Genomic DNA, 16,833 nt, shown 5'->3' with positions numbered 1-16,833 from the left:
ACGGTTTGGTGCCTTTGCTTTCATTTGTCTTCAGTCCCATATCTTGCAGTATCTTGATACTGGGAACTCTGGTAAAAAATCAACTGGAGTTTAAATTGAGTGTTGTAACACTAGCCCTCATCCTGATCTGTGTACTTCTCTGAGAAGGATGGAAAATGTAAACGGGCTTAACATAAACCACGTGGGCAATTCATCCAAACTATATGCAAGGTGAGTACAAACCAAATCAGGTAAAGAAAGAAAATTATGTCACTACAAATTTATTGTAGAAAAAGTAAAGCAGACCTACAGACACAAAACCTTAAAAAACAAAAAAAAAAAGTCACAATATAGGTAAATTTAAACTGTGGGGTGGGGTAATTACACCCTCTCCTACACCTAATTTCAACAAAAGCGGTTAGTGTATTGTTTGTCTGCAAGTCTTTCCATTTACTCATACTGCATTGAGGATGTGTGGTGTCATTCAATCTTCTGGGGAAACTGACTAATGATGGAAACTTTTCACGGAGGAGATGGTTCTAAAATGAGCATCAAGGTCAGGTGGTATGTGCTGTCATCAGTTATTGAAAATAGTTGGTGATCAACACTTACGGTCTCTGTGGATTAGCTCTAACACACTGACACATTGTTTCTGGAAAGGGAAAGTTAATTTCCAGTGTTATGTTTTGAGGCTCCTTATGCATCCCTATTGTGTTTGGGTGATGGTAAAAGTGTCAACAGTGAAGATTTTGTAACATCAAACGTATCTTGCTTGGCTGGATATAATCATTAAGGCCAATTTTATTTGTGTATGAAGAAAAACAAGGCACCACACACAGTACATGATATTTCAACAATTTATTCAACAACTTCATAGACATTTTCTTAGGAAGTGTGCTGCTTTATTTGATGTTTGATAAGTGCGGGAACCAAAGCTTTTTACATGCACATGGTCTCAGCACAGATACAGGCTATACATTTTTATCATTTAACTTGTCATTTTTCTTTTTTAAAAATCACACAGCTTTGAACACAGCAGCTGATGAAGCTTACCAACAACCAGTTCGATGATATACACAATAACCAATTTTCGGTTGGAATTAAAATATAAAGAAAGAAAAAAATGAGTAAAAACCTACAAAGAAAACAAATCTGTAAAAATCAGAACAAATCCTACGAATGGCGCTGAGTGGATGAATCCATGAATACATGAGTCCAAGGATCTGCACGTCACATTGCTCAGCTGCTTTGTCTCTGTATGCACATCGGTTAGTTTTTTAAATTAATTCTTGTAAATACTATGAAAACAAAATGCAAGTCACACACTCAGCAAACAAGAAACATTCCTTTCTTTGATTGACCTGGAGTTCCCATCAGCGGGAGAGGGGAATGGACTTCAACAGGGGTGACAGGAGTAGAAGGGTGAGGGGTTCACTTTGAACACCAGATCATAGTCCTACATGGTATTCACTGGGGCGACCACTTGTTTTGATACATCTTAAATACTCAATAATATGACTTCTACCTGAAGTTGCTGTTTAAAGTGTCTAAATCTGTCCCAGGTGCAGTGCAAAGTCTTTGGCTGCCCCAGTGTGAGTTCCTCAGGCAAAGATCAAAATAGTTCAGCACACAAGTGAATAATCAACAATCCCAGGTGCCATGATTCAATATAATATTCATTTGATCTGTGCCTGATGAATAACCACGCCTTTTCAGTCTTTCCTACATCCTTGTTTACTCTGCAACTCATACATTTTCTCCCCAAGCTGAACGTGGGTCAGATGTGTGTGTATTTCAGAGAGTATGAGACTACTGGTGGGCACACTGTACCCCAGGCCCGTGGTGGCCGCCCTCTTCGTCTGAGCTGTCGTTGTAGGCCTCTCTGCGGCCGCCCGACGACGAGCTCTGGCTGACGTCGTAATCCTGCAGGTCGACCTCCTCTGTGTCTCCGGTGATGATGGGCGGCTCTGATCGTGAAGGCAGCATGTCCTCCAGCTCCTGCACACAGAAAACATTCATCAGAAAGCAGCTTTTACACACGGCCTCGGCAGGTTTTTGTGCACCATGCTGTGATGTCAAGCGGTTGTGGGACCAAGAGTGCAGCACTACAAAAGAGATTTAGTTGTTATTGAGAAAGAAGGAAAGAAACAGCTCTATTCATAGTGCAGCATCTTCAGGCTGAATAGGTGTTACTGTGGGAATTTAAGTGCTCAATAAGTGACCCATTTATGGCCAGAATAGCTGTAGTCCCTGAATGGAAGGCCTAATAAATTGACATCATGTTGATGATGCAAGTTGAACATTTTTACAACATTGTAGAGAACATCTTTGTCTATTTCATGTCCTTTGTCCTTACAAAATAACTTGCCAAAAGAAAGAAATTTGCAATATGGCTTCAACTTATGATTTATTTTCATCACTGGTAAATCTCCAAACTAGTTTCTTGGTCAACTGAGCAATCATTTGGTCTACAGAATTTCAGCAAACTGCTAAAAGGAAAAAAAGAGAAGACATTCCCAGAGCCCATGGTGCCATTTGTGTATACAGTTAATACTGTATATTCTGTTTACTATCATAGATTACTAATACAGCTGGGAAGTACCCACATTTGAATTACTGACTGCTTGTTTCAGCTATAATTCACATTTTGTATTTGTTAGTTTCATCTTTACTGTCAGTTTATCATGTAGTTGATTTTAATCGAAGATTAAAAAACAAGTGTCTGCCAAGGAAACGTGCATCTGTTAATATTGGCAATATAGCTACTTTATTAGTGAGTTATAGCCTTTCAAAAACACACAAGCGCTAATAGTTGATTTTGTGATGAGGACTAACTCACTGTACATTCAACTTTATACAAATCTGCAAAAAAATCAAGACAGGCCTAAAATCCTGATCCTAAATGTGTGTGGATGATTTTATTGCTGTTGAAGTTGCAAAATCACTCTGGAATTTAAAGTTCTAGATTACTTTGTGACATGTCACATACACATTACTGTCAACATCAGCACAGTTTAAAGCATTAGTTAAGTTTAGGCAAGTAGCTGTTCTGTTTCTATTATTCCTGTAATGAGTCACAAAACCTGAAAATGATCAGACAGTTAGTAATTAAAAGAGCAACGTGTCGTACCACAAGTTTCTCAGGGCTGATCCAGTTGTTATCTGGGAACTGGACATCAAACTTGACATACAGATCTCCCTTCTCAAAAGGGTTTCGGTACTGTGGCATTCCCTCTCCTCGCACCACCCTGACGGAGCCTGAAAAAGATGGAGCATGTTTAAAATACAAGGTTTATTGACTTTGATGAAATATCATTCTTCCTACAGACACAAACTTAGTCACGCAGCACACTGTAATGTAGACGACCCCATTGTAAATGAACAACAGAAGCTTACACGTGTAAGAGGAATGTGTTTGGTAAAGTTTGGCAGCCTTTCCAGAATTCTAACAGATGATGTTGATGACCCCACCACCCCCTCATTTATCAAGTACTGTGTCCTTGTCTCAAGCGCCCAAGTAGACCCAGCATCACTGGAGCTGCTTATTACCTTGTGCCTCCTTGTAGTTTTCAGCTCTCAGCAGGAACCCAATGTGATTATTTTACCTGAATATAAGTGTTAAAAATCTGCCCACTGCCACTGAATATTTACATTTCAAGTGAAATCGAGCATCCATGATGTCCTTGTAGTGTGGCACAAATACAGCACAAAGTTAGACTGGTGGACTGCTAGGGTGTGAGGGCATGTTAACAGAATACATTCCTCTGTCCTGCAACTACAGCTTTCACCTCATTAATATACAGTAAATGTCACACCTCTCTTCCAAGTACAATTGATTGCTGCAATAATGTTAAAAGTAGAGAAGAGAAACAGATCAAGTATCATGAGTGTTCACCTGGTTCAATGACTTTGCCAGCAGGGTACTTCACAACGATCTGTCTTCCATCTAAGTGTTTCAGCATAAACTGGAAGCCGCACAGCGCCTCCACCAGACCGATCTTGTGGTTCATGAACAGGTCATTGCCGTCTCGCTTGAATGTCTGAAAATTCAAAGCAAAAAGGGTTGATGGACTTGTTATAGCCTTGGAGTTGTTACCAACACCATGTATCATTGTCTTTTGTGAATGCTTAAAACGTGTCCTTGGCTTAGTTTGTTAGTTACATGACAAAAGTCTTAGATGACTCTGTGTCCGTAGTCTTCACACAGTCAGGCCTGCAGCATTAAATCAACAAACATTATCTGGAAAAAAGATTTCATTTCTGCAATTTACTTCACCAAGGCTCAATGTGCGAGTTTGCTGCTTTGCAAGCCAAAACTTTTGTCTAACGTATCTTCTGTTACTGAATGCACCGAATAGCAAATTGGACTGCTTCTTTGAATTTCATGGCGTGTTGTTCAAAACACAGCCAACTACCTTATTTCCATGTTAATTACAGGAGAGTGACTATTTTGTTTCCACCATCTACTCACAAATTCTAACAATGACAGATATCTTGTGGGTGAAACAGCCTGGGGCATTGCTATAGCTCAGCCTGCAGTTCCAGTTTAGCCAAACTTTGCATTGTCAGAGGCTTCACTGCTGAGGAAACCCAATGCAGACAAGAAGACTAGCAGTGACAATTAAGTCTCTTCCACTAGGCAGTAGAGGCACAATAACAAAAAAAAAAATCAAATAATAATTTCAACTTGAATGCCATCACATGGATTTGGCAGCAGTTTTCAGATGCTGACATCAAAGCCTGAGATTCAAATCATCAGTTGGTGACAATCACAGCACTCAGAGAGTCAAGAGGACTGAAGCACCACCAGCTGGACCTGACTGCTGTTACAAAGTGTTCATTTAATTCAGTAACCCTGTTGCAGACATTGTATATCATTCAGTTTTTTGACCTAAGTGACAAAAACCTAATTTAAAATGAAACTGGTTATATGTACTTACCACTGGGTGGATAACAAATATGCATTTGGGGTATTCAGCACCTTAAAGATGATGATTTTTTATTTTAAGTCAAAGCACAGTCCACTGACTTTTGCAAATATTAAATGAACAAAATCAAAAACACAGAACAAAAACAATGCCAGTCCCAGTGTGTTGATATACAGCAGTTCACTAGCTTTCAGTTCGCCAAAGCAGTAAACTTACATCATTTACTTGAAACACTTCAGATATAAAAACATCACTTCATCCAGATAGAGGATGGACTGAAGCCAAAATTTATGGACAGGTCATCAATCTGCTTCATATTTTAACAGTGTCACAAATTCCCAATTACTTCCAAAACAACTACAGTGAACTCAGCTGTAGTAGTAAAGCAGGAGATTCCACTAAATAAGTTTTTAATTTCCTAGGGACGCAGCTATAAACTGGATTGACAAAAAAAAATTGCTACACAAAGCAAAAGCACAATGCATAAAACAGACAAAGCAAAGCTAAAGAACAAGAATAGTGGACAACAGTTGTCAAAGAGCATGCAGAGACCACAGTGTGATCCCAGTAAGCTGTCTGAGTTTAGATTTTACAATGAAGCAGCTGTGAAAATTGTTGAGCTATATTCAGTGGCAGAAAGAAAGCTTTTGTTAGTAAGGATTAAAACAGAGTTTACATTGCTGTGACTCTCCATTTGCATTGGTTTCCTCCTATGCAGCTTATTGTATAGTATATGTACAGAGTGCAGTTGGAAGTTTTACCCAGGTGAGGGAAGTTGGCCTTGAACTAAGGTCACCTTTTTATGTGCAGGAATAATTAGTAACTGACACATAAAACTATGATATAAGCACAGTTGTGTCCTAAATAATAAAAACAAACAAAAAAAAAATCACCCCAACGACACCGAGTGCATGGGGGGAAATGGAGGGCATGTGAAGATGTGTGGCCACAGTATTGGAGGACCAGCCCACCTACCTCATTATCTTTTTCCTGCAGGACAAGAACTATATCCCCAGGCTCAACGCCAGGTGCCTGGTCAGCCTCCCCTCCAAAGGTAATTTTCTGGCCGTGCTTCATGCCTTTGTCCACATGTACCTCCAGAATCTTCACCTCCTTCACCACTTTCTTGCCCTCACATTTTTTACAGCGGTCCTTCTCACTGATAACTTCACCTGGAGTGGGTTAGAGACAAAAAGGTGAGGGATCTGTGCAGACCACCACAATAATAATAATTATTATTATTATTATTGTTGTTCAAAGAGACATGTGATCACAGGGTTTAGATCACTGTTCCCCTTACCTTCGCCATTACAATCAGTACAAACAGACTGCATCTGTTGGACCATCCCTGGGGCCAGCTGTCTGATCATGATGCGCATGCCACGCCCCCTACATGTTGTACATTTTTGTACAGCGCCCGTCTTGCCTCCCTGCCTGCATACACACACATCCAGAGATGGATTTACTGCTTAGGAAACATAACAGGATAAACAAAACACCACAGTGCCAAAGACTAAATAATCAAGCAGGCACCAATGTGGACTGCTGCACTATGTTGGTTACTTACCCATTACAAGTGCTACACAGTACATTCTTGCTAAGTTGTAGTTTAGTTGTTTTCCCATTGTAAAGGTCCTCCAGGGACACCCTGTAGAAAAAGTAGGATGTTTAGATACTGTTAAGTGTCACAAGGTAGAAGAGTTGGACTCCAACAACTGTGCTGAATGTAAAGGGACACATTGACTACTAAATAAACATAAAGCAACTAACTCAAAACACAAGTTTTCACATAAGGGAATATGAACATTTAACTTATGTGAGTGTACAAGTTCGGTCTTACTTAAGTGGGTGGACCATGTCTTCTCCTCTCCTTCGACCTCCATTCCTGGAGCGACTCCCTTGGCCACCCATGAATCCAAAGAGTCCCCCGCCAAAGATGTGGGAGAAGATATCATCCATCCCTGGGCCACCCCCACCTCCTTCCCGCAAGCCTTGTTCTCCATAGCGGTCATAAAGCTCCTTCTTTTCAGGGTTGGTTAGCACTTCATAGGCAAAACTGATTTCTTTGAACTACATTTGTAAGAGGACAGAAAACAACACCAAATATGTAATATGTTATTTCAGTTTGTCAAAATGGTGCATCCACACAGTAAATTAACCACAGGACATTCTACACAAAACAGCAACGAGTGATTTCAGCTGACTTAATGATGCTACATGGGGGAATTTTAAAAGACTCTGTAAGAGGACTGAAATGGTTGATGAAAAATTCCATATGGGACCAGAAGGCAGCATCCATTTTCTGTGAAAGTTATTCTGGGCATTTACCAGCACAGGACCTGGTACAGGTAGAGAAGGTAATTTCTTAAGACACTGCAGTGTGAATGCTGAATGTTGAAAAGCTGATGCTAAAGTGCACTTCAACCAGGTTTGTTGTGAAAGTGAGCTAGCAAGTTAGCTGCTACGAGTCAGGCTAAAGACAAAGTGGAAACACTGAAAACTTGAATATGATGATATGGTTATCAGCTATGTTTAATATCAATTCATACTCGAACAGAATCGATACATATAGCCCAGTATAGTGTAAGACGAGAGTGAAACTGCACTCCTTGATTCGTGTAATGAGTTGGAATAGTGTGAAATGGTCTAATTAATATGTATGGGATTGAACAGTTGAATGTATGAACAATATGTTAACCATGTAGCTAGCTTCTATGTTTTATGTGTAGCTTATTATGCTCACCTTTCTCTGGTTTTGTTATCAATTACCAGTGATCAAGGTTGAGGTAGTCTTTATTATCCTCAAGGGGCAATTTGTTGCACAGCCAGCAGAGTACAATCATCACATCAGACAACAATTCTCTCTCTCACACACACACACACACACACACACACACACACACACACACACACACACACACACACACACACACACACACACACACACACACACACACACACACACGCACACAACTGCTGCTTGTTGCCATTAGTCCAGTGTGATAATAAAATAATTTTAACAGTTTCTTTGTTGAGAGGGTAGCTTGGTTACTCTTCACTGTAACAAAAAAGACATCACTGGCAGGTGACAACAGCTGGGGGGAAGCGACATGCTTTCCATTACGTCTGTGTGCTGCTTGGCAATGATTATTTATTATCAGTAAAATTACTGTTTTTTTTTGTTGCTGTGTGTTTATTTTATGAAATCCAGATATCCATAACAAATTTGCTTTGTGCCTGACAACACCCCTTAGCTGTTCTACTGGTGTGAAGCTTGTTGCTTCACACCAACAATCTTCCATCTCAGCTCTGGTGGGAACTAAAGTGACAACATTCCCAAACAAAACATGCCTACAGGAGCAATATCCTTACATAAAAGGTGACTCCACACCTGATCATGTGCCCTGTGACTCAACAACAATTTGTACATATTTCACTACCTACTTTGAACCAGTTACTTAAAATGAAAAAACAAAAGAAATTCAACAAGATGGCGAAGACCACAATCAAAAGCATTACTGTAGAGTTGAATCAGCACCTCTCTGGTATTATCTCAGCAAAATTCAGAATTGAATAACACACATTTTCTCTGCTTAAATACAAGTGCTTTTTTTTTGTTTTTTTTTTTTACATATAACAAATACTGCCTCCAGGCTTAACTCTCTGAAGTTGCCATTTCCTACTGCTAACAATGTGATCCCCTGCTGAGAAAAAAGGCACCCTGCTATATAAGGAATGATGGAAGAGATGGCATTAATAAACATTAATATTTCCACTAATATTCCAAAAACACAACATTATAAGTTAATGACAATATTATGTGCAGCCTGCTGTGGAGGGGCTCATGAAATTTAACTACATACTCAGAAAAAAATAAAACACTGGTAGAATCCAAGCCTAACTGCAAAGGAAAAGTGAGAAGAACTGCATCTATTAATCACTTATTAAATTAACTGCCAACTACGTTTATACAGCCTGTGCATTTTGAAAGAAAAAGAAAAATTCTGGTTTCAGCTTCATAACTGTGAATACTTTCTGATTTCTTTACTACTTTATTGCAATAAACTGAATATGTTTGGTTCATGGGCAAAATGACATTTGAGGACATTATCCCGTGCAATGGGAAACACCGATCAACATTTTTCACTGTTTTGTTTGACCAAACAACTATTAATCAAGGAAATAATTGACTGATTCATCAACCATGAATATAACTTAGTTGCAGTCCTAAAAGTGAAGTTAAAATGTAAAGTAATTTTGTACCAACATCAGCAATAAAAAATATATCGTTAGAGCAATGCTTCAAGTTCACCAAATATTAGGTATCTGGACGCCATATTGTGGCTGTTTTTATTCATTTAATAACAATAATAACAACAACAACAACAACAACAACAATAATCTTACAAATTTATGCTGCAATCTTCTGTGACAATACCAAACATGATTTTGTAAAATACTACTTGGTCACCCCTCTGCAAACAGATATTTTTTCTAGACATTACAAATAACACCATGTAATAACACCTAATAAATAACTTGAAAAGACGAGGGTTAGGGAAGGCTCGAGCCTTGGTTCCAATCATCCTCACCATAAGCCACAATGGTCTTACATACCACTCTTATCAATTTTATTTTTCGAGCAAGTCTTCCCATTTGGGTTCAGTTAGGAACAACAACACCCATCCACTGTTAAATACAGCTATGTCAGTCAAAAAAAAAAACAGAGGAGATCCTCATAAATGTCTTACCTTGTCACCAGCATTTGGGTTCTTGTCAGGGTGGTATTCTTTTGCAAGTTTGCGGTATGCCTAGGTGGACACAGAAGAGGGAGACTTTTATAGTTAATATGATTATCAGTGTAAACCTGTGTTGTTGACGGTTACCCCCGGCATGACTCAACACATACTAAGACACCTTATCTACTGCTAACGCAATCACACGTGCTCCCCTGACTAAACCAGATGTTCCTGCCGGCAAAACACTACCTGTTAGAGCAGTCCGCCTTTTAATGACATCGAGTGGATGTTTCAGTGGTTTACTGTGTAGCTGTCAATCAGCGACGACAGCGTTACTCGCCACTGTTATCAATATAATATCCGTGATTACCATTTCGAAAAAATGGCAGATCAAAATGTCTGACAATTTAATCGCTAGATTAGCTAACGTTTAGGTAAACTTGCGTGAGCTAACTAATTAGCATATCTCACTAGCGCTAGCCAAAGATGGCGTGACGATCTCTCTCGCATGCGTCTCCCATTCCGTCGTATAAAGTGAATTAAGATCCTAGAAATAGAGATGAACACAGTTAAATACCTGACACCAAAAAAGTGAGACATAAAAGGACACGCTCACAATGATGTGTTCAAAATGGCACGCGACGTGTTGTCAATTAGCTGGTGCTAGCGGATGCTGGGTATAGCTAACTAACGTTGACTATTTAACATGGTGTTTGACATTAACGTTACGTTATATGTCGTAAACTGTCTCGATTAATGATACAACATTCAGGCCCACTGCAATGATACCAATAAAAGTCGACCCTTGTTATTGACAAAAGTTAACATTGGTAACGGTCGAATTCAAACAGCAGGTTAGCTAATCCCAAGATCAAAGCTCAAGTCAGCTTCTTATCACTAATTTGTCCTACTCATTGGACAAATGTGCGTCTGTTGGGTAGCTAGCTGTTACTATTCACCAGCCGTTGAGAAACGCAAATTAGCTCTTTCCACAACCTTCGATGGGCTTGGCTAGCTTTAAAACAGACACCTGTGCTAAAGCTAAAGCTAACGTGAGGTCAGTCACTTGATTCGTAACGTCACAAGCTAGCCCAGCTAGCAAGATAACGTAACCTCGCCCTCTGTTAATATAACTCGGACTAGCCAACAGACCCGTTTAAGACAATACGAGTATAGACCGGCTGTAATTTAAAATAAAAAATGACTAGGTTTCACAAAACCCCAAATCGTTAGACCTTACAGCCGCATCGTCAGACATTCAGGCCGGTTAGCTTGCTAACATGCTAGCCCGGCTCACAGCTATCAGTAGCTAGCTGCGCATAGCAACGCATTTCCTGATTGTAGCGATTTTAACATTTTGACACAGAAAAAGAAACGTAATGTAATTACGTATTTTTTTCAGCCTCCCTCAACAAATTACCTTCTTCAGTTCATTCTCAGATGCTGACGGAGACACTCCGAGAATGTCGTATAGTTTGGTATCGACAACAGACGCCATGGTGTTGCTGTGGATGTTGCTTCAGCAGCGGGGAGCTAGATGGACAAAGAGAAAGAGCCGGTGGAAAATGTTTTGCTCGCCTCGTGTCTCGGTTTCCGGAAAGTTAAGAGGCTCTGTGTGTCCTCTACCGCCTCCAGGCTGCTGCTGTGCTCAATGACTGCTCATCTCATCTTAAAAATCATCAGTAGAAGATAAATATAGTTAGTGCCTTTCCACGCTGTGAAATTACTCAGCTTCAAGTAAAATCCCGGATTTCAAAGCCTTATTGAAGTAAAAGTCTGTAGTAATTGTGCAGTAAAATAGTACCTGTTGGTGTTTAACTATTCTCATCATCTGTTTTGGGATTAATATTGCTGTTGCATTAATATTTATGTTGCATTAGGCAGCTGTACGTGTTTAAAATTGAGCCAATTTCAATTACCTTATATACTGTACTATTTTCTTAATTTGTCCTGAGAGAAGAACGAATCTAATCTTGTCAGAAAAACAGCCGACCGTATTCAGCTTTGGAACAACACGTTTTCCATCCAATCCAAATGGGTTCTGGGGAGCTTATTTAGTTTAAGAAGTAGGAGAAATTCTTCAACCCATGAACCTTAGTAGATGAGATAAGATAAAATAAGATAAGAGGCTTTATTGATTCCACTCTCTTCAAATGAACATGGTAAAAGTAAAAATAGAAAAAGGGACTGAGTGTTAAATGCAGAAAATAAAAGCAGAATATGAATGTAAAACAAACACATGAAATTATGAATTAATGTATACACAGGCTATATACACGATATATACCTTTCATGTAAACAAATATATACGGAGATATATGAATAATTGTGCAGGATAATTGCACATCTGTTGTAAATACACACGTGGTGTTTGTAAATTTAAATGTAACACTACCAAATAAACACAAAAAATATAAATAACATGACCTCATAAATAGATAAATTCCAAAAAATAGATAGATAAATTGATAAATTACATTGTACAAAAATTGAAAAATTGCACAAAAATATAAACAACATTACTTCATAAATGGATCCAGAGATTTTGATTGCACAAATAGAAACAGCAAGGATGGCTCATGGAATAAAGATTCTATTGCACTGAATATTGTTTAACACAGAAAATATATATAAGAAAATAATATGAAGATAATAATATAATAAAATACACAAGGATATATTATATAGAGAGACTAGTATGCATACAGTATATAAAATGGATTTAGTAGAGGATATATGAGCTAATATATACACAGTGGTGAACAAAGTACTCAACCCCAGTACTTGAGTCAAAGTATAGATACTTCTGGTCAAATATTACTCAACTACAAGTGAAAGTTGCTCAGTCAATAAACGGATTTTTTTTCTAAAGTTCTGTGAGAGAGTCTGTGAGAGTTCAGATCATGTGACTTACCATATTTGGTTTGTCACATGACGATGATGTCACAGCTGGATTCCTATTGGCTGGCTATAAGCTTCTCCTGTAATGTCATGATGATGTCACTGGTCCAGAAGTTTATAAATAGAGGCTGAGAAGATGATATGGACTGAGCTAGTTTTCCAACAGACATGACTGATGTCATCATCTGTGCCCTTCAATAACGGGGCTTTTCTTTCTTTTTTTCTTTTTGCACAGTCTTAGATTTAAAAATTTAAATTTTAGGCCTTTAAAAATCTTAAATACATAGGGATTTTAGATACAAGCAGTGGTGAACAAAGTACTCAACCCCAGTACTTGAGTCAAAGTATAGATACTCCTGGTCAAATATTACTCAACTACAAGTGAAAGTTGCTCAGTCAAAATTTTACTTGAGTTAAAGTACTAGAGTTCTTGCTTTTAAAAATACTTAAGTATTCAGAAGTACAAATTACAAAGTACATTTTCTAATATCAATACATGCTGTATTGTTTTCATGATGCATTTACAGAAGCTTGTAACTCTCTGAAACCATCTAATGATGCACTGACTTGCTTGTAGAACCACTCTGCTACACAAAGCCTATAGAAACACCTATAAAAACTTCAGCATAGAAATGCAATCAAAAACAAAAAGGACAGCTATTGTCATTTTCTGATGTAACTGTATTAAAATCACTGCATAAAAGCAGATTGAAGGTAACTGTAAGGAGTTCTCCAAGTCTGTTAAATAACTGAGATTTCTTTCTGGCTTCAGAGGCAGTATATACATGAATCATGCTCTATTTTTCACCCTGATAAAAACAATACAACTTTAAAAGCTACCTGGAATAATGAATAATTATAATAACATGTTGAGATTTAATTTTGTCTTTCTCCTGCCGTCACCATTACCGCTTTTTGTTTGAATGAAAGAGGGAGAGCTTGCTTGTGCTTGTTAGTGCGCCTGGATGTATTTCTGCTTTTACATCAGTCCCATTTGAGAGGAGCTACTGTGATTGGTTTCTTTCTGTGAGGAACACAGCATGTGACCAATTACATTTTAGAAAAGAAAAAACAGCAACAGCTGACTTCAGCCATGTACCCAGTCAAAAAGAACAAACAACCTTCCTAGAAATGTAGTGGAGTCAAAAGTACAATATTTATCTTTGAAATGTAGTGGAGTGAAAGTCAGAAGTTTCAAAAAAAAAAAAAAGTCAAGTAAAGTACAGATACCCAAAAATGTACTTAAGTACAGTACTCAAGTAAATGTACTTCGTTACTGTCCACCATTGTATATACATATATTATAATATGCATATGCAATGTGTGTATATATAGTACATATACATATATATATATATATATATATACACACACATAGTAATATATTATTTATAAATATTATTAAAAAACAATGTACAACCTGAGATAGAGAATAGTGCACACCAGCTGCATGTTGTAACTGATGAGTGTTGAGACGTAACAGTGCTACATCATGCTGTTGGGATGAAGGACCTGTGGTAGCGCCTCTTCTTGCATTGTGGGTGCAGCAGTCTGTTGCTGAACGAGCTGCTTTAGTGCACCTACAGTCTCATGCATGGAGTGAGAGGTGGTGTCCATGATTGATGTCAGCTTGGCAGACATCCTCCTCTCACCACCTACTTGATGGATTCCAGAGGACAGTCCAGGACAGAGCTTACCCTCTTAACCAGCTTGTCCTGTCTTTTTCTGTCCCTCTCAGTGCTTCCACAGCCACAGCAGACCTCTATGTAGAAGACGGTAGACGCCTCCACAGTGTCGTAAAATTTTCCTAACAGTGTCCTGCACACTCCAAAGGACCTCAGTCCCCTCAGGTGGCCTGTTTTGTACAGGACATCTATGTTGTTATTGTTAGATATTTGTACTCTGCCACAATCTCAATATCCAAACCCTGGACCTTCACTGGTGAAGTCTGGCTCACCTTAAATAGTATACTGAAAATATACTGCTTGAAAAACTGCATATCACAGCTTATCATTGAAGAGAACTCAATTATACAATACATAATTTTGATAGCATCAGAAAGCCATTCCCTACCTTCACAACAGATAACATGGTATGAAATGACCATTCATCTTCCTGCTTGGTCATTGAACATTCAGTTTAGAGCAAGGTGGCTAAGATGTTGCTCTGCGCATCTGTTTCTGTTTGTGCTTATGTGATGGGGAATTTATCTAACGTTTTTTGTTGTGGCTTAAAGGGGTAGTTCACCCAAAAATGAAAATTCAGTTATTATCTACTCACCGTCACGCCAACTGAAAGTCAAGTTTATTTTTTCAGTCCACAAAACACTGCTGGAGTTTCACAGGAAAACAGATCTGCAAGTTGACTTGAAAGCTGTCATCTTTCACGATGCTTTTAAATCTCCCCTGCTGACTCTTAGCTTGCATGTTTTTGGTTGATTTTTTTTTTCTGATTGAAGACTTGTCATCATTCAGTTGTTTGGGAGATTCTGCAACATTGTTTTCCTTTGAAACTCTGTCAGTGTTTTGTGGACTAAAAAACTAAAAATGACTGAATGATCTCTTAAATGTGCTCTAATAGGGCTGGGCAATATATTGATAAATATCATTACTGTGATATGAGACTGGATATAATCGTTGGCATAAGTACTGTCGTCTGGTTTTAAAGGCCGTATTACAGTAAAGTGATTATTTTCTGAACTTTTCAGGCTGTTCTAGCTGTTCTATCATTTGCTGTTACCCACTTAGTCATTATATCCACCTAACTGATGATTATTTATTCCAAAATTATATTTTGGTAGTATTTTGTGAAAATATAAATGCCCATCCCTAAAACAGAGTTGCAATATCAATCAATCAAAATCAAGGTATCTGGTGAAAAATATGATGATATTTGAATTTGTCCATATTACCCAGGCCTAGTTCCACTTTTTGTTTTTGAAAGCTACATCTCAATTAAATTCAGAATGATTTATTGTCCACCATACCTTTGATATAATACTATTACACACGTATCTACCTGAATATCCTACACTGTTATGTCATGCTAGCCTAAAATATTTTAACACTGGAACTGATACATTCTGATACACTTTTACTGTGAACTTTTGTAGAGTCTCAAAATGAATACAAATTCCACTCTGAAAGAATTTTATGAATTAAAACTTAAAAGCAGTGACTCATAACTAGTAAAACTGAAAAAAGGGGATATTTCTTTTCACAAAGCAAATGTTAAATAATATCTTGAGTTGATGTTCCAACTACACATAGGCTTGGGCTACACTAGGCATTATTTGAATTGTGGTCTCAGTTTCTTTAAAGATATTTTAAAAGATGTTTTTTTTTATCTTAACATCAATTCTGACATTTCTTATTTGGCAGATATCTTCATGTGATTCTGACTAGCAGGAGTATATTTGCAGTCAAGATATCATTTATTATTTATCTGACTTGTCTAAATGCAATTTTCATATTTTGCAGAAAAACAATGCTGCATGTCCAGGCTGATTTTATTTATGATAAAATAGCTATGTAGGTCTCAATCAGCAGATAAAATCATGGCAATATTATTTACATGACATTCACGCCAATAAAGCATATTAAATTGAAATGGGGAAAACATGGAGAACAGGTGGGGCTGCAATTTTCTCCTGCAGAGCATCTGAGTGTTGTTTGTCTGTAGTGTAAGAGCACTCAAAATAGACAGCCAGGATGATGTTTTATTCAAAGAAACCCACACAACAACTTACTATATAATTTGCAACTAATCATTGGAATTGTGCAGATAAAAAATCATTCTAACAGATGTAAGTATACTCAACAAAAATATAAACACAGCACTCCTGGTTTTGCTTCCATTTTTCATGTTGAAGGAAAAGATGTTAGACGCCTTCTGTGCAAACAAAAGGTTTGTTTCTCTTAAAGTTTGCTCACAACTTTGAGAGAGAGAGAACTTTGTCTTTACCAAAATAATGCATTTACCTGACAGGTGTAGCATATACTGTGAAGAGCCACATCAAATACCATGATAAAATGTCTATTTTACGTACAGCTACAGACACCAACTTCTTTCCTTAGAAGGTCAAAGTCATGACCCGCCCTACTCTGCCTCTGATTATGTTTAGGCATCAGAAGTGATTGGTTAGGGTTAGAGGTAAGGATATCATGGTAAACCAATTGGAGGCAGAGTAGGGCGGGTCATGACTTTGCCCTCCTGGGAAAAAATGTGCTATCTGTAGCCCTCTGTGAAATAGCCATACTTCAGTGCTTTATACGTCTTTTTTCAAA

General features: G+C 38.1%; 1 protein-coding gene across 1 annotated transcript; it reads right to left on the bottom strand.

The window, feature by feature from the left end:
- Positions 1-822: 822 nt before the first annotated feature.
- dnaja2a (DnaJ heat shock protein family (Hsp40) member A2a) lies at positions 823-11,244 on the bottom strand. Its single transcript, XM_084721332.1, has 9 exons — positions 11,067-11,244; positions 9,659-9,718; positions 6,748-6,977; positions 6,475-6,555; positions 6,208-6,341; positions 5,883-6,079; positions 3,875-4,019; positions 3,110-3,237; positions 823-1,977 (listed from the first exon to the last, which is right to left on the bottom strand). Exons 1-9 carry the CDS (start codon positions 11,142-11,144, stop codon positions 1,789-1,791), a joined length of 1,242 nt encoding a protein of 413 aa, XP_084577458.1. The 5' UTR covers positions 11,145-11,244; the 3' UTR covers positions 823-1,788.
- Between the last annotated feature and the right edge of the window lie 5,589 nt (positions 11,245-16,833).

This window comes from Lutjanus erythropterus, chromosome 1 (genome assembly GCF_056507025.1).
Source record: "Lutjanus erythropterus isolate fLutEry1 chromosome 1, fLutEry1.hap2, whole genome shotgun sequence".
Lineage (NCBI taxonomy): Eukaryota > Metazoa > Chordata > Actinopteri > Lutjaniformes > Lutjanidae > Lutjanus > Lutjanus erythropterus.
This window is presented reverse-complemented; position numbering and strand designations above follow the sequence as displayed.